Source organism: Pseudorasbora parva, chromosome 4 (genome assembly GCF_024679245.1).
Source record: "Pseudorasbora parva isolate DD20220531a chromosome 4, ASM2467924v1, whole genome shotgun sequence".
Lineage (NCBI taxonomy): Eukaryota > Metazoa > Chordata > Actinopteri > Cypriniformes > Gobionidae > Pseudorasbora > Pseudorasbora parva.
In genome coordinates, this window is record NC_090175.1 from 3,587,054 (window position 1) to 3,605,508 (window position 18,455).

Sequence of the window (18,455 nt, forward strand, 5' to 3'; positions counted from 1 at the left end):
CACTGCACTTCAAGTACTTCAGATATTAATGGTTATTAGCTTTAAACTTTCTGGTAAAATACATTATAGTAGTTTATATAAGTTTAAAATGAAAGCGCTCCATTAGCTTTTTCTTTCAAATTAAAAAATTAAAAAAGAACAAAAAAAAAATCCTAAGAATTATCTTTTACATACAGTACTATTAAGTAAAACATTTAAAGCTGAAAATTAACATGAAAAAATAACACATTTCACCATGAAATCATGTAGTGAAATGTTCTGTGTGTTTAACAATCACCATTATGATATCCAGAGCTGTGAAAAATAAAGATACACGAAAACACAACACTGCCTGAAGTTTTTTTCCCCAACTTCAAAGGCCCCTTTAAATGATTAAAACTAGATGCTTATCTTAACTTTAAGGTAACTTTTATCATGTAAACTACCCATATACAGCATGTTAAATGCATATGTTTGGAACAGAGGGGAAAACGGTCGCATTTGCAGCAGATATGCATTGCTGCCTAATGTGCCCATTATAAATCAAAGCACGAGATGACAGGGGTCGAGAAGAACATGGGAAAATTTGACAGAATGGACAATAATTGTCTGTCTGTGCAATCAGACAGTCGCGCGCGACCAATGCTGCCTGAGCAAAACAAACAAGCGCGCGGCTCCCGCTCTCCACACGCAAAGCTTCTGCGCCGCCTGCAGTGTGAAACCCCCGTTAGCGTCGAGTTTCTTAACTTTTTCGCTGCCGAAAGCAGAGCCGTGGAGACCAACTTCACCGTACTTTCATTGTTTTGAGGGGCGAGCTGAAATTACAGGAGGGGTTGTGTCGCGAAGATTTGCTTCCCCCGGTCTGCATTTTCCTCAGACATATGTTCTCCACCCACATGACACAGAATTTCATTACAAATATGTAAAATACCGGGAAAATCTGCGTTAACACCAGATTCCGTGTTTATATGCAGATTCCGCGTTAATATGCCAATTCCGCAATTCCGTCCGCGATTCCGTGATTGCGGAAATTATAGGGTCCTACATATGAATCTCAACAATGGCGACATGCTGCAGTACATTGTGGGAGCCATCATAGTATAACACATCAACATTGTTGAGATTCATATGGTGTTTCTTGATGTCTGTGTGGCTATAATTTTAAATGACTGATCTGTGGTAACCATTGTTAATAAAAATCTATCAACAACAAATAACCATTTTAGGTAAGTGATATTATATTTTTTGTCTATGGCTTTGTTTGCTGCAAATTATGTGTTTGGTAAACACTGTTACAAAGACCACAAACTGACATAAAAATCCAAGCATCAAACTGACCAACTAAAGCAAACACTGATCACCATAATAATGATTTTGAATATAATCATAAATATTTTCAATAAAACATCAACATCTAAACCTGTTAATTCTCAATAAGAGCTGTAGACATCTGACAGAAATAAAATCAGTCTGGTTTGTAGTTAGAGAGATTTAATGTGTTTTCAGTTGATTTCATCTAAAGCTGTGGCTGAAGTCAGTTGTAGTTCTTGTGTTTCTCTGTCCTTCAGTGATTCTGCTCATTATCATCAGGTGTTCATCATTAACGCTCAATCATCACTCAATCTCTTAATTATCTCATTAACTCTAACCCTGCTTCAGGGTTACTTTAACACCCTGCTGGTGGTTCCCATATGAACACTGACCTGTGTTAATTCAAAATGGTTTGTTTTGTGTTTGTGTCCAAAGCGTATGTCCAGGGGCCTGTACCATGATGGTAGTTTAACACTCAGGGTTACAGGATGAGTTTCAGGTTGACAAAACCAAACCAATCTATTCAGGCTTTGTTGGTCCCATGATGCTGATCATCAGCTTTTTCTGTCAACTCAGGCTTTGATCCTGAGTTCAGCAGTTTAGCTATGACATCCATAGTGAACAGCCAATCCCATGCTGTTTCACTTCTCACGAGAAAGCAGCGAGATTCATTTCTCTCTTCTGCAGAATATTTTCTAATTTATACAGCAAGAAGAAAAGAGCTGTCTATGAAAGAGGACCACGTAACCACTTCAGCTCTGTGACCCACATTTGGGTCCAAATTTGCATACGTCATAATTATTTGAAATTTGCTGCAGAGCTGAAGGGGTTAAAGAAAAATCTTACTATGTCAATGGAAGTAAAAGTTATGTAGTATAAAGTTATGAAATTAGTTTAGTTAATATATAGAGATAATTGAACATTTAAGCTCACATCATGTAGTAGTTTTTTTTACCTTCATTTATTGAATTTAAAGTAATGCAATAAACTTTATTGCATTACTAAAGTTTATTGCATTACTTTAAATTCAATATTTGAAGGTAAAAAAAAACTACTACAAAAAAACTACCCCCCCCCCCCCCCCCATTTCATTCTTCCTGAAATGAAAGCACTGCATGTGTAGGCTGTGAATTTTTGTTAATTGTGTGTGTGTATGTGTATGTGTATGTGTATGTATATATATATATATATATATATATATATATATATATATATATATATATATATATATATATACTCAAAAAGTACCGATAAGAATACCGTTAAAGTACCGGACCGATAAGCAGTATCGGTAAGAGTAGTAATACCGTTAAAACCTTAACGATACCCATCCCTACTCATGCCCAGCTTGCTGTTGGTATTAAAACATCTAAATATATTTTATTGGTTTTCTTTGTTGTGGTTCTTTTCACTGGGGTTATTTACCCTAGACAAGCACCACATTATTATGTATTTTTTAATCTTCGCTATTGCTTCAATGCAATTGAACAAGAGCACCGTTATTTGTTGCATAGTGACATGTGCAAGTAAGCCAGAAATGTGCAGATTCTGTGCAAAATGCTGTATTTAATATATTGTGATGACTCACAAGTGGAGTATTTGCATTAAATCTATGCAGATTTGGCTTAAACAAACTTCCACAGCAAAGTGAGTCAACATAAGTAACATAAGTAACCCGCCAAATAGGCTAGTAATTTGACAGCATTACCCGCCACAATTGATTTTTACCCGCATTTGGCAGGTGTTAGTTTCAAACCCTGCTTGTAATTTTCTCATATTCAGTGGATTGGAACTGATAATATCATTCACTTTATCCTTCTGTGTTTTGAGTTGTTCTTAAGATGAAATAAATTATTTCTATTTGTACAATGCTATTTAGATGCCACAAAGAGAAAAAGGATCCATGGAGAGTTGCTAAACATTGAAGATAAATATTCATTGAGCCTTCCTACTGAAGTGAAGGTAAGCTCAAAGCTTAAAGGTAAGCTTATAGAAAAGACCTGAAAAAAGTCAAGACAAACTTTAAGTTGGGTTGAGAAATCCAGACGATAAAGTTAGACGTTTTAAAATCTTGAAGTTTGAAGATTTCAATTTGAAGTAGTTTGATGTTTAAAGTAGATTAAAGTTTTACAGTTTTGAAGGCAATATCGATCATAGATTGCTGTGAAGGTTTTATAAATTCCTTTTTACCCCTAAAAAAATGTATTCTGAGTAGATCAGGGCCTTTGTGGCATTACTGAAAGTTAACAACTGCTTAGTATATAACAAGGCATAATGTGGAGTGCACTGTGAATGACTAGCACTAAGTAATTGTTTTTTATTTTGTAACCTGTAGGTTGTTAATGACTCTGTTCATGGTCACATTGAGCTGCACCCCCTGCTGGTGAAGATCATTGATACGCCTCAGTTTCAGAGACTCCGTAACATCAAACAGCTCGGAGCGGGATACTGGGTCTTTCCTGGGGCGTCACATAACCGCTTTGAACACTCCATTGGGTAATGCAAATATACAGTGTGTGTGTGTGTGTGTGTGTGTGACAGCAAAACCTGTCAGTGAGTCAAAATCGGAGCTAAAATCGGGCAGTGTAAAGTAGTGACCGACCGATATATCAGATTCCCAATATTTGTACCAATATTTAAACATTTTCCCATAATCGGGTATCGGTTTTGTAATATCGGAGTTTCTGATAAATGGCGCCATCTTTATGGACTTTTGAGAATTGCATAGGACTGCATCTGAAGGGAAATTATCAACAGCGGTGTTCAGGGGTAAAAAAACCTGCATCCCTTAATTAATGAACTTTAACATAACAGTAAAGTAAAATGTAAGATGTTATGAGACAATGATATGTATAATTATTTAGTTTAAACTTGGCGCTAGAGACGAACTCACTGAGTCAGTCAGGTAATCCGTCATCATGTCACATTAAAGACGTAACTTCACATGAATGAAATAAAACAGCCATGAATGAGAGCATGATGGAAATAAAAGCGCCAAACTGTGTTTATGCTCAGTCGCGTTCAGCCGTTCCCTCACCGAGTTGTTGCTCTAGCATATAGGCTAGTTCATAGATAAGGGCTAGTCACTGTATGTAAACAAGACCGACTCGTTTAAAACTCCTTAAATTATATTAACGTCTGCTATATAACATTTAACATTATATAACAATTTGATGTTTTATAATAAACATCAAAATTAATTACAGCTCCGTGAAAATGAATTACTATGCCTATCTCGAGATATATCCGCGGATCTGCGAGACGTGTAAGTTAAACGCAGAGATGAAAATAGCGCTCTGTCATCAGGACACAAACATTCATTTTGATACTGAACTAGATGAGATTGACATAAACCACCCGGCGAATACATCAGCTTTTACAATCTTTGCATATTACAGAGAATATTCTCTCTTTATTAGTCTATTAAACACATAAACCTTTTAAAACTGTAGTTTAAAATAAATGCTTATATTTATGCTCATAGTTATGGGGATTTGATAGACTCAACTCTCATTTATGTTCTCCATTTGAAAATATTAGACTTTATAAATGTATTTTGCCTGTTGTAAATATGGCTGTATTTATGAATAAAAAGGTAAAACAGCATTAATATTAAAAAGACTTTGCCCTGTATTTAAAAAAAAAAAAAAATCAGAGTATTTATTGATTTAGATGTCTTTTGTTCTGTATGTAAGGGAGTGAAACTGCAAACATTATAGTGTTTAAAAAGCGCAGTTCAGTGCTGTTGCTGTAATTGTAAAAACAGAAATAACACAAAATAAATAAATATCGGTTCTATATCGGTTATCGCCACATAAACATCCAAATAATCGGTATCGGTTATAAAAAATCAAACACTGCTACAGCATTACTTTAACACCCAGCTGGTGGTTCCCATATGAACACAGAGTAGTGTTGATCCAACACCAGTGAATTTTAGGGCTGTGTATTGCCAAGAATCTGGCGATACAATACGTATCACGATACCGGGGTTTATTATTACAAAGGCAATTTGGCACTTTGAGAAGCTTGATAAATACAGGCCCTTGGCATATTTATTTTGATGTTGTATATTAAGTTTTTGTGTGTGTGTGTGTGTAATCTATTTTTTTTTTTTTGGCTTTTGTTTTAATTTATTTTAGTACATCAAGTTGAAACTAAATAAAATTAAGAAATGTTGCCTTGGCAACTTACTAGCTTAAATAAAATTTATTGTATATTTTATTTTATTAACATGCATTTAATTACAATTTTATTTCAAGTAACAAAAATGTTGTTTTGTGGTTTTGCAATTATCTCTGTGATACACTACTGTATGCTTAAATATCACAGTCCACTTGTGTGTGTAACAAACAGCCTACGCTACACACCACAGTACCAGTACACGACCGTTTTCAAAATGTAAAAATAGGACAATACACAATCTCACTACAGAAATATGGAAAATCAAAAATATGAGTAATGCAACACGATTTCAACAAGTTGCAATGCAAGTACGGCAGTGGGAATACTGTACAAATAGAACAAAACAACATAAGTACAATTGTTTTATATTTCCCACTTACACATCATTTGAGTGAAAGGAGAGAAAATAACACTCACATAACGATCAGCTCCTACATAACATAGTCTACCACCACATTCACTTCTTCACAAGAGCTGTAATCACCAACATTATATGGTACACCGTGGATAATCAAAAAACCTCCACACTTTCCCGAGAGTGCGCGTCTCTCTCTCTCACACACACTGCTCGCTGCACGCATGCGCATTGCTTTGCACGCACAGTGCCACCTGCTGACGACTCCAGAGAACCACAGCTTTTCTTGTCCTTGCAATTCACTGAACACAGTAAAGGACAATGAAATAACAGTTTTAAACATGCAAGGAGATAAACAAAATGTTAGGGTATTTACCACCCGGTTACATATATTTACTTGTTATCTTTGGCCAATTAAATGATTCATCTATCATGTTTTCCTAGAAGTTGACTGACTTTCTGTTGCTGTTGTTGTTGTGCTAGTGTGGCACATTTAGCAGGATGTCTGGTCAAGAGTCTGCAAGAGAAACAACCAGAGCTACACATTAACAACCGAGATGTTCTTTGTGTTCAAATCGCTGGTCTCTGCCATGACTTAGGTGAGTGCCATGAACGCACACCTTTTGCAAACCAATAACAAATATTTTTTTTATGAAAGGTTAGATGTTTAAATGTAATATAAAATTATTAAACACCATTTAGTAAGAATAATCTGTACAATATATGTTCCTTTGCCTTGTATTTTATGTTTTTAGGGAAGGCTTAGCTGACCAGGCTATTAATACAGTTAACTACAACTCTCTTTTGTTGTTTTACCCATATGTCATAACAATGTCAACATTATAAAACATTTAAACCACATTTCATACATTTGGTCACAGATTTACTTTCTGATCATCCCCCCTCGAGGCTCTATATGTAAACGTTGTCTGCTGCTTTAAATACTCAAGCTCTTTCCCAGTAGGCACAGGATGTGGACTCCTATATGCCAGTAGGATGTTGGATTTTGGTTGAAAATGAAAGTTGGAATGACGTCTAAATCCATCGTTTGTTTAATGTCAAGCATGTTGGGCAGACCGCAAATGTTGGTTGGAATAAACACCCCCCCAAAATGTCTTTAGTGATCTGGCCCACATGCTGCGATGAATGACGGCCCTTGAGTGATCCACTCCTGTTTGCCAGATCTGGGCCACAAGCAGGCCAGAGCAAAGAAATAAACCAGAACTGGACCTTATCTGAGTCACAAAATATGTGGATAATAAATATGGAGTCATTTCAGCATTAATAACCCTTTAACAAGCAGAATTACTGAAGGAAAGACGAGAACAGGAAAAGAGACGAGCAGAAACACAAGACCTACAACTGACTTCAGCCAGAGCTTTAGATGAAATCAACTGAAGATAAAAGAAGACATTAAATCTCTGAAGATCTCAGCAGAGAATTAAACAACTCCACAAACAGCATTACCAGCTTCACACATTACTAACCAGACTGACTTTATTTCTGTCAGACGACTACAGAAGCTCTTATTGAGAATTAACAGAGGTTTAGATGTTGAAGATTTATTGACAATCTTTAGTTTGAAGTCACCATTATGGAGATCAGTTTTTGGTTTAGGTGTGAAGTGTGACGACTGATCTGATGATCATCATGTAGCGCTTGCCTAAAAATCTAGACGCATCCTAGCGGCAGCAAATTTAATCTGCCGCGAGTGTCGTCTAGGAATTCTCAATACCCTTCTGAGCGGTATTCCTCTCAATCTGGATGGGCCAATCACATCGTGTATAGAGTCGGTGGGCGGGGCCGTAATGACGACGGCCGAGTGGCGTTTGCGTGCTTCTAGTAAACACAGAAACTGGTGAACGGCGATCTTTCGAATCAGCTTTGACCGCGACTCTGGAAGACTTGAGTTAAGCTTTTCTCTGAGAAAAGAACAAAGAACGGCACTGAAGTCATTCTTAAAAAGGGAAGATGTGTTCGGGGTTTAGCCGACCGGATACGGCGAATGTTTAATCTGTCAGCGAGCTCTGCTTCACCTTCGTTGCTCTGGTTGGTGTAGCGCTATCCTATCGCGTGCAGAGGGAGTTTGACAGACAGCCGTTTATCCGCCCCTCAGATTGAGCCGTCAATGGTGAGTTTCCAGACCAAACATCTTGATGTGGGTCTGGCTTGTCAGGCTATGCTGTAGTGGAAAATTTAATTACAGGGTTGATTATATATATATATATATATATATATATACATACAGTGTTGTGCAAACTTCCAACCTGTAATATATTATAGATTACTTATTACTGCTATTTAAAAGTAATTATTTACATTACAATATTACTGTCTCAGAATTGTAATGCGTTACATTACTCTTGTATTACTTTTGAGTTACTTTCACCAAAATAACTACAGAAGTAGCTATTAATAGCTTTCTTGAAATAAGATGAAACCGAAAGTTAAAGAATGACACATTCATTGCATTTAACCGTGAAATGAGAGTCCAGCGTCATTATTAAAATTATTAAAATGTTACTTTTTATTACTTTACCCACCTGACCCGCGGATATAACCACAGTCTGCGCAGTAGGCTATGCGCTAGTCCTCTCACAAAAAATGTCTTTCTGCAACATGACCATGCAATGATTTTTTTAATTTGAGTAACTCAATTAACTCGAGGAATCGTTTCAGCTCGACTTCCAACAAACATTGGGCTTAGACATCAACTCGACTTTCATTTTCAACCAAAATATGACGTCTGACTTATGCTGGATTAGTTGGAGTGAAAGATGAACAAATACTGTAAAAAAAAAAAAAAACATATATATATATATATATATATATATATATATATATATATATATATATATATATATATATATATATATATATATATATATATATTGTAAATTGTTAGTTAATCTTAGTTAATACATTAATGTTAACAAATGAAACCTTATTGTGAAGTGTAACCAATTTTTTTTTTTAAGTTTGTAAATTTCTGAAAATAATATGTGTGTAATAATATGCAGACAACAAGGGGTTTGTGGATGTGTCAACAACCATTGGTACCATCAAATAATTTTTACTAATACAGATATCAGTTTTACACTTACATTTTCATTCCTAAGGTCACGGTCCGTTCTCTCATTTGTTTGATCTGCAGTTCCTTCCTGAAGTCAGGCCTGGTAAATATCAGTTTATTTAACTTCTGTTGGCTTGTTGTTTGCAGTTAAATGTATAAAAGTGCTAATTATTACGTTGTGCTCCTAATATTTTTATAATTAAAAACCCACATCATTGTGGATAAAAAAGAGTTAACTTTCACACAGCTGTTTTCCATAAAACAACACACACCAAGTGTCCTGAAGTCATACTCACTCTCAGAAAAAAAGGTACAGTGGAGGTACAATTTTGTTCCTTGGGGAACAAAACATATAACTGTACATTTAAAGGTACACAATTGGTCCTTAGGGCAGTGGTTCCCAAACCTGTCCTGGAGTACCACCAGCCCTGCACATTTTGTATGTCTCCCAATATCTATCACGCCCATTTTAGGTCTTGCAGCATAGACATCATATACGTAGACGCCCCATGATGTGCTGGAGCGTGATCCAGCGTCGCCGGCTTATTGGTTGGGTCTCTCCACTCAACGCTAGCATTCAGAGTCAATGGAGAGCGAGCAATTATGCCCGTTTTTTATGCAGCTTACGGTTGCAATAACGCAATATTGATACCAGATCGCATGGGATTACATTTCACAAGTAAGATTAAACAATAATTTAGGTTATTTTACAATTTATACATCATTATCATTTACATTTACATTACATTTAATCATTTAGCAGACGCTTTTATCCAAGGCGACTTACAAAAAAGGGGAGAGTAATAGAAGCAACGGAACAGACAAGGCCAAAAACCTGTAAGAGCTGTAAGAAATCTCAATTAATTAGCACAATACACAACAATTTTTTATTTTTTTTTATTTTTTTTTATTTTTTTTAAGACAGACATCTACAACAAAAACTCACGTCCGCAAAGTGCTGAACACTGGATTTTGATAGCTATGATAGCTACAACCCATTAGGACTAAGGCTGATGCCCCAGCTGTTGTCGTTAATGCAGATTCAGTGGCCCAATGGGTTGGTTTTATATTCTAGCTAAACGCGCAGCAATAGCCATCGACAACAAAAACTCACGTACGCAATATACAGAACACCGGATTATGATAGCTATGATAACTATGTAACACACCCGCCTGAAGGCACAAATCCGGATGAGAGACGTAGATATGATCAGTAAGTGCTATTCTGTATTGGTCAAGTGCAATAGGAAAAGTGCAATTGGAAAAGATGTGTCTTAAGATGTTTTTTTAAAAATGGCTACAGACTCGGCAGCACGAATTGAGATCGGCAGGTCATTCCACCAGGAGGGAACGGTCCAGGAAAATGTCCGTGAGAGCGATTTCATGCCTCTTTGGGATGGAACCACGAGGCGCCGCTCGTTCGCAGAACGCAAGCTTCTGGAGGGTGTGTAAGTCTGAACAAGTGAGTTTAGGTATATTGGTTCAGAGCCAGTATTTGTTTTGTAGGCGATAACTAGTGCCTTGAATTTGATGCGAGCAGCCATTGGCAACCAGTGGAGTTTGATGAAGAGAGGCGTAACATGCGCTCTCTTCGGCTCATTAAAGACCACTCTCGCCGCTGCATTCTGGATCAGCTGCAAGGGTTTGATAGTGCATGCTGGAAGCCCAGCCAGAAGAGCATTACAATAATCCAGTCTGGAGAGAACAAGAGCTTGAACCAGGAGTTGTGCAGCCTGTTCTGATAGGAAGGGTCTAATCTTTCTAATGTTGTATAAAGCAAATCTGCAGGACCGGGCTGTTGCAGTAATGTGGTCAGTGAAGTTTAACTGGTCATCAATCACAACTCCATTTCATGCTTGTGTCATGTGTGGTGTCTGTAGGCCTATTTCACAAAGTAAGGCTGCAACACATCAGTTACAGAGAGCAAGCATACGCAAGAAGCTGTGCAAAACAGTTCTTCTTAAAGGATTTTAGCTCCCCAGTCCCAGTTGCAAGCCTGACAGCGTAATGTAAGATGCTGGAATGACCTGGAATTATAACGTTTACTTTAGGCCTTTACAAAAATAATAATTCTGAGCTGGTACAGTATATATGGGAGCTTGTATGTGTCTCAAACTGCAATCAAACTGGTTTCTATATAAAAAAATATAAAATTCATTCATTTATACATTTATCAATATGTCACAATCTACCATATGTCTTTGTTAAAGCTGGTAATACAAAGTCTTTCTACATGAAAGCAGAATGTTTCAATGTGTGACAGCGTCCTGTATCATAAATAAGTGTCTGCAGTTTGTAACAAACCAAACCGTGTGAAAATCCGGTAAAAACTCGGGGAGTTATGATCATTGTAGTTGAGAATACATCTTCCTCAGTCGAAATAAATCCGTGGGGCGGCGCATTGGGGACCCATCCAAGATGGCGCCGCGCTGATACGTCCGCTCCAATAGGCCGCGTAAGTCTATGGGGCGTCTACGTATATTATGTCTATGTCTTGCAGTCTCTACTAATGAGCTCATGAGTTGAATCAGGTGTGTTAGATGAGGGATACATACAAAATGCGCAGGGCTGGTGGTCCTCCAGGACAGGTTTGAGAATCACTGCCTTATGGGTACCACCCCAGTGACGGCCACTTGTACCTTAAAAGGTACAATTTTGTACTTTTTTAGTTTTTTTGAGAGTGCTGTATGAAAAAAGGTTTAAAAAAAACCAAACAAAACAAACAACAGTCAATGACTCAACAAAAAACATAACATTAAAGTAAAATATTCTAATATAAACAGAAGTGCAAAAAGCAAATTGGTAATTTACAGGTAATTATTATTATGAACAAACACATTCACAGTAAATTAAAAAAAAAAGTTTAAGCATAAACTTAATATAAACCATTAAAGGTCCCGTTCTTCGCGTGTTTTCGAAGCTTTGATTATGTTTACAGTGTGCAATATAACATGAGTTCATGTTTCGCGTGTAAAAAAACACAGTATTTTTCACACATTTGTCTTATCTGTACAGCGCTGTTTCCTCTGTCCTAAAAACGGCCTGATGATTTCCTTGTTCTATGAAGTCCCTCCTTCAGAAACACGTAACGAGTTCTGATTGGGCCAGCGCTTCCCGTGTTGTGATTGGACAGCAGCTTAGCGCACTTTGCCCAGAAAGGTCCCGCCTCTTACCATAACGGGGCGATGCAAGCGCTGAATGCGCGCTCTTCTCCACGCGGGAGAGCAGCGAGACCACACCCCCTATTTTGCGTGTACTTGTGGGCGGAGCTTTAGTCAACAAACGGTTCTAGTGACGTCATTCCTGAAGGAAGTGCAGCGGTGTAGTCCAAACCGGCCGCTCGCTGTAGGCTTCGAAAGGGAACTTCTGTTAAATAAAATATCTCACTTGGCATTGAACTTTGAGCTTTATAATTTTACAGGTATTATTTATGCTCTAACAGCAACATTTCACACTAACTAAAGTTTGAAAGATGGAATCGCAAAGAACGGGACCTTTAAAGTGCAAACATTTTTTACAGAAAATGATTCTGTAAAATATAAAATATAATATAAAATAATAAAAATAATATAATTATTATTATTTTTTTTCACAATGAAGGTGTTTGATATTAATTCAGGAAATACCTGTAAAATAAGCGTTTTTCTGTTTATTTCATGTAGGATATTTTAGTTTAAAGTATTTTAATTGGACCATTTTGTCATTTATCTGCTTTGTTACTGTTTAATTACAGATTATTTTTGTAAATTTGTATTTAGTTTCAGAAAACACAGTCATTTCTTTGTCTGTAGCTTTCATTTTGGCATGAAGTCTTGAAAATGTCACTGTCTTGTGCTGTTTTGGTGGTAAATCGCCTTGATTGAAAAACAAATTGATATATAATCTTCCCATTTCAAATATATTCCATGTTGTTGTTTTTCTCTAACTGTAGATCTGAAATGGAAGGTGCGTCCGTCTACAAACAATACGTCAGGCTGAGAGTGAAATGAGAAGCTCTTTAATGAGAGCGCAAACAAACTTTTGTCACAAACACGCATTACTCAATCTCATGCTACTATTTACTTAACACAACTACATAAAATAATGAAATAAAACAACATACTTTGCCCTGGTCCAGTCAATGTTACAATGTGATGTTGGCTCAAAATCATGCTTGCACTATCTGAAAATCAAATCCAATGATTTCAGGCTGTGTGGCTTTAAGTCAGTTTTAGTTGTTGTGTTTCATTTTCTGAGAGTTAAAGCATGATATTGAACCAAAATCACATGATCACATCACATGACCGATTCAATGACATCACGTGATGATGATTCAATGTAGTTAACATTGACACATTAACATTGATTTAACATTATTTCGATGATTGCTTGCTATCTGGGTAATAGTGTGTGTGTGTGTTACTTTCAGCATGAAAAAGGCTCAGTTGACATGTTGGAGTTCTTGATAAAAGAGAATGGACTGCAACCGCAGATGAAAGATTATGGACTGAATGAAATAATCCAAAATAATCCAAATGAAAATGACCTTTCATTTATTAAAGAATTAATTAAGGGTGTGGATACTTCAAAGAGAGAGGTATAAACTCATGTAAATTGTGACTACAAACCTTCAGTTCATATAAAGATTTAATAGTTGATATTTTAATAGTTGATTTTTCATTCTTTCAGTGGTCAATGAAGGGCAGGACTGAGGACAAGGCTTTCCTGTATGAGATTGTGGCAAATGAACGGAACAAAATTGATGTGGACAAATGGGATTATTTTGCACGGTAAATATAAATGTGGAATTTCGTATAATTTCCTATTATATTTTTGTCTGCTGTATCCGTTTTTAATGGACGAGAAATAACCCCTGGATATCCATATGGATGTGTTGACTCATAATTTATTATGAAATTTTGATTTTCTTCACATATTTGCCACTGAGAAACATTGCTTACTCCAGGAAAAGAGTGCATACACTGTAAATTCTAAGTTCAGTTTCCTTAAAGGGGGGGTGAAACACTCAGTTTCAGTCAATCTCATGTCAATCTTGAGTACCTATAGAGTAGTATTGCATCCTTCATATCTCTGAAAAGTCTTTAGTTTTATTATATTTATAAAAGAAATATGGGCTGTACCGAGTCTTTCCGTAAAAACAGTGGTTTATGAGGACATGATTTGGTTTATAGACTAGTGTATGCGACTAAACCTTAGCAGTAGCAAGCAAAACGGCTGGGGTTTTATGTTTGGGTGGTTTTACAATAAACAAACTGACATCTATAGTTGTCAGCTAAACAAATGTATTTAAAACACACACCATAGATCGCATGCTTCATTGATAAATTAATAACGTTATACTCGATCGTGTGGTTTACTGATGTTTACTCATGCGACGATAGCCGACTACACACAGAAATTTTAAGCAGTTTTACTCACCGCCTGCTTGCAAAGCACGACCGTGAACCTTTATCACTGGGACCGCTCCATCAAAACACACTTCTTTGGTGACATAGTTTATTTGGTGAAGTCCTGAGACAGTAGTGAGTGCAGAGAGTGTTTACGGGCGTGCATTTCCTCTCTCGCTCTAGTCACGCGCGCACCCTACCGGGAGAAGAGCCCGTACGGCCCATACAAGGACCTTCCGCTCTAATAACGTCAAGCCGACCCATACTCGAAAAAAACTCTCTGAAACTTGTGAGAAACCGGGAGGAGTATTTTTGACACAGAAATACTCCATCAAACGTCCAACATTAGTTTTTGAAACTTTGTCCATGTTTAGTATGGGAATCCAAGTCTTTAACAGTGAAAAAAGCTCAGTATGCATGAAACAGCATTTCACCGCCCCTTTAATAAAAAAGTTTGGAAACCGATTGCCTTATTTTTGCAAAACAAACTTAAAGGGTTTGTTAAATTAAAAGTTAATTTAATATTCAGCTAATACTCAAGTAAAGAAAGCTAACACCTTCCAAGTGAAAAAAGTAATACATATCAAGTTAGTTTAATGCAAATTCTAGTTAACATGCTCTAGATATTTACTAATAAGATTTAATCGTAAGAATATTTGAGTAGTTTCATTTAACTCAATTACGTAAGCTTAATTGCATCAAGTTATTCTTACTTAAACCCTTTAAGCAAAGTTATGTCCAAAAGACATCCACTAGAGGCAGACGTTGAAAAGACGTCCACTGAGGAGCCAGAATGAAAGTTTTTATGACGTCTGTTTTGGACGTGATCTGCACGTCTGATATAGACCCTCATGGACCACAAGGTTAAACACTAGTTCAAATCTGCTCATTGTGGACATATGTTCTATTTGTAATTACAAAGCAACTCACAGACAATGTGTGTATAGGGTATTAATATCAAAATTATTACCCAGAATGCATTGTTTCTACAGTAAATTACTGTTTTCATAGAAAATAGTGTGTTACTGTCAGAATTTGGCCGTGTTGTACAGCAAGGTTTAACAGTGCAGTTTTCGCAATACACTTTGCTTCAGCTTGAAAAAGGCAGAAAACCAAATTAATATAATTATTACATTAACAAGAGGCCTGGTTGTCATATTTTGTGTAATTCTACAAAAAGGGGAAACATGTATTGAAAGCATGAAACTATTCTTGTTCTACAAACACTATGCAAAGTTACAATTTGTGCTATTATTTTAGATTGTTTTTGTTAGAAGCTTCTGTTGTTCAAGCTTTAAACAAAGCATGTCGGGAAAATTATAAGGTTCATAATAAATAAATTATAATTCTGAATTATTGTACTTGAATCATCATTATATTATCTTTATTTCACAGAGACTGCCATCATCTTGGCATCTCAAAGAGCTTTGACCATCAGCGGCTGCTGAAGTTTGCTCGAGTGTGTAAGGTGGAAATAAAGGATGAAACAAAGGATGGAAAAACGAGACTGTCTATCTGCTACAGGGACAAGGTACCTGATCCATTTGCTAACCCTGTCAACAATTTGTCTCACAATGATCTGAAAGTGTATCCCCACAGCGCATACACTTTGTGCTCATACTATGGCCACAACGTGAGTTCACACCAGCTAGAAATTGTATTGGAAATGTGTAGCAACCAAAGGGGTAAAATCCAGGGGCCCAAGAGTAAAGGTCCTGTCATATTTGTATTCCACTCATGAACTCAGTCAGCTGATTTCACTAATTCATTCTACCTCCTGGCTGAAAAACTGTACTATTAGCAAATCCAGGTGTTTGGAACAAAATACAGAGCCAGACTTTTTATCTTCTGAACCTGGACTTTCCACCGCAGTCCCTCCAGCACAGCCACCTGGAGCCAGATGGGTTTGACCTGGACTCTAAACAGTTTTGTCCTCAGTTTCCATGGAGGTCCCACATGGGTTAGCCCAGATGACATGAACACTGCTCAGTGTGCACACTACAGACTGTTAAATGTAACACTGCATCAATTCATGTTAATAGGGTTAATGAGATAATTAAGTGAATGAGTGATTACTCAGCGTTATTGAAGACGCTTGATGATAATAAAGCCTAGTTCACACTGCTCGATTTTTGCCCCGATTTTAAGTCGCCGACAGGTTTTGTGAAATCACCGACAAATGCCCGAGATCATAGGCAAATCGGTACTCATGCACGTGAATGACAAACACACAGGGCCCTATCTTGCACCCAGCGCAATTGACTTTGTACACCGACGCATGTGTCATTCCTATTTTGCACCAGCGCAAAGCGCACTTTTCCCTCCACAGAAGCACATCACTAAACTAGTGAATGAACTTGCGCTCCCTGGGCAATTCAGCACACAAAAGGAGGCGTGTTCCGGCGCAAACAATCCCTGGTGCTATTTTGCTGTTCCATTAAACAGTTGCGCCACTGACCAGAAAAAACCTGGTCTAAAGTCAGTGGCGCGTTGTTCATTATGCTATTTTAAGGGCGCATGCTTGACCATAATGTATAGCGTGCACAACGCGCATACACTTTGCTCATGTAATCTACACAGATGCAACAGTTATTTTTGCAAATCATAAATTGTTACACTAAAAAAAATATTAACACATTGTGGTGTGCCACGAAGATGTGAAAAAATAGGCATAAATCTAGCTTACAAATGATTCAGGCTTATTGTAGTCATTAAGGATCAGACCTGTTTGCCCAATAGTGGCAAGACATATATGAATATAAGGACATCTGACAAACTGGTTTGTCTGTCAAGACCCAGGAAAAAAAATCGACTGAAAAACTGAAAAAACTGTTTAACCGACGCTCTTTTGGGTGGGTTTCTCCCATCCCCATACAACACAAATCCTCTGTCTTTCACTCCCTTACGAAAGGACAATATATTTACCAATATATTACTTGAAATATATTTTAATATATTGTAAATATATGGAATAATATTTTGATGGTATTATAAAATATATTATATATTCATGTAATATATTGCAAAATATACAAATGATTGCCGCTTTCAATATATTGCAATATATTGAAAGATATAAATATTAATACCCATATATGTGAATATATTGCCTAATGTATTGCATTACATTTTCCAATATACTGCAATATATTTTTGTTTCGTAAGGGCTTGAATCTTGAATCTCAGCTCTTTATAGACATGTGGATCATGATTCTAGACCAATCAGAGCCCAAGATCTCCCTTTACAAAGTTGAAGAGGCGGAGCCTTCCTTTTCAATTTCCTAGTGGCCAGTTTATGTCAATGCAGATGAGTAGGAGTTGTTTGACACTTTGGTCAGATAAATCTCAATAACTTTTATTTTCAAGGAGATATCAAGAAAATTATTTTTTCCCCTGTTTAGTGCCAATTGATAGAATCAACAGAAACTTCCAAAAAGCCATTTATCCCGCCGGGAATATAGCAACAGCGCCGAGACCCGCCCACAAAGTTACTTGCGCTTCACGCTTTGACACTTGCGTTTCAGATCATTTAAATAGGGCCCACAGTGTGAATAATCAAAGACGCGATCAGAGAGAATCGCCAACCAATCGCAGACGCCGGTGATATATTGGCATGCTAAATATCTGGACCTGTCGGCGATTGAAACTCCTGCTGTGTGAACTGCGTTCTGACTGAAAATTACATCGGCGATGACCGACAGCCAATGAGAGAGTGAGATACAGGGCAGCGGGAGGTTCAGGGAGGAGTTATGCTGCTTTCATGTGCTATCGGAATTATCGTAAATACGAGTTTTGACGTAAATATTGCACATGAACGCCGTCTGATCTCGTGTTTACCATTGGGAAGTTCAGAAATAATTTTGATACCCAGGTTCCCGAGATGGGCGTGGCATAACCGTTAAAAATGGCAGATGGGAGACGAATTTCTCCTGTGGCAGGTGTTTTATTAGTTTTTTTTCCACAACAATGTAATTTTCTTGTCTTGTCGTTAAAGTACATATTTACATATTTGTCGTTAAGTACATATTTACATAAATTAACAATCATTTGAAGCATATTGTGTATTTTAAACACATCGGAAATCACATCTAGTTGACCATCATTCCAGAATAGTGAGCTAGCTGACTATCTATAGATCGTGTGGTAAAAGTAGCCATACAAAAGG

General features: G+C 37.0%; 1 protein-coding gene across 1 annotated transcript in view; it reads left to right on the forward strand.

The window, feature by feature from the left end:
* Nucleotides 1-534: 534 nt before the first annotated feature.
* Nucleotides 535-18,455, forward strand: part of LOC137073717 (deoxynucleoside triphosphate triphosphohydrolase SAMHD1-like) — a 20,405-nt gene continuing 2,484 nt past the window's right edge. Inside the window, exons 1-9 of the mRNA XM_067442421.1 lie at nt 535-768; nt 3,626-3,786; nt 6,314-6,429; nt 8,950-9,006; nt 12,835-12,848; nt 13,312-13,479; nt 13,572-13,672; nt 15,686-15,821; nt 16,163-16,239. Coding sequence (XP_067298522.1) covers nt 535-768; nt 3,626-3,786; nt 6,314-6,429; nt 8,950-9,006; nt 12,835-12,848; nt 13,312-13,479; nt 13,572-13,672; nt 15,686-15,821; nt 16,163-16,239 — 1,064 coding nt within the window. The remainder of the gene's footprint in view (nt 769-3,625; nt 3,787-6,313; nt 6,430-8,949; nt 9,007-12,834; nt 12,849-13,311; nt 13,480-13,571; nt 13,673-15,685; nt 15,822-16,162; nt 16,240-18,455) is intronic.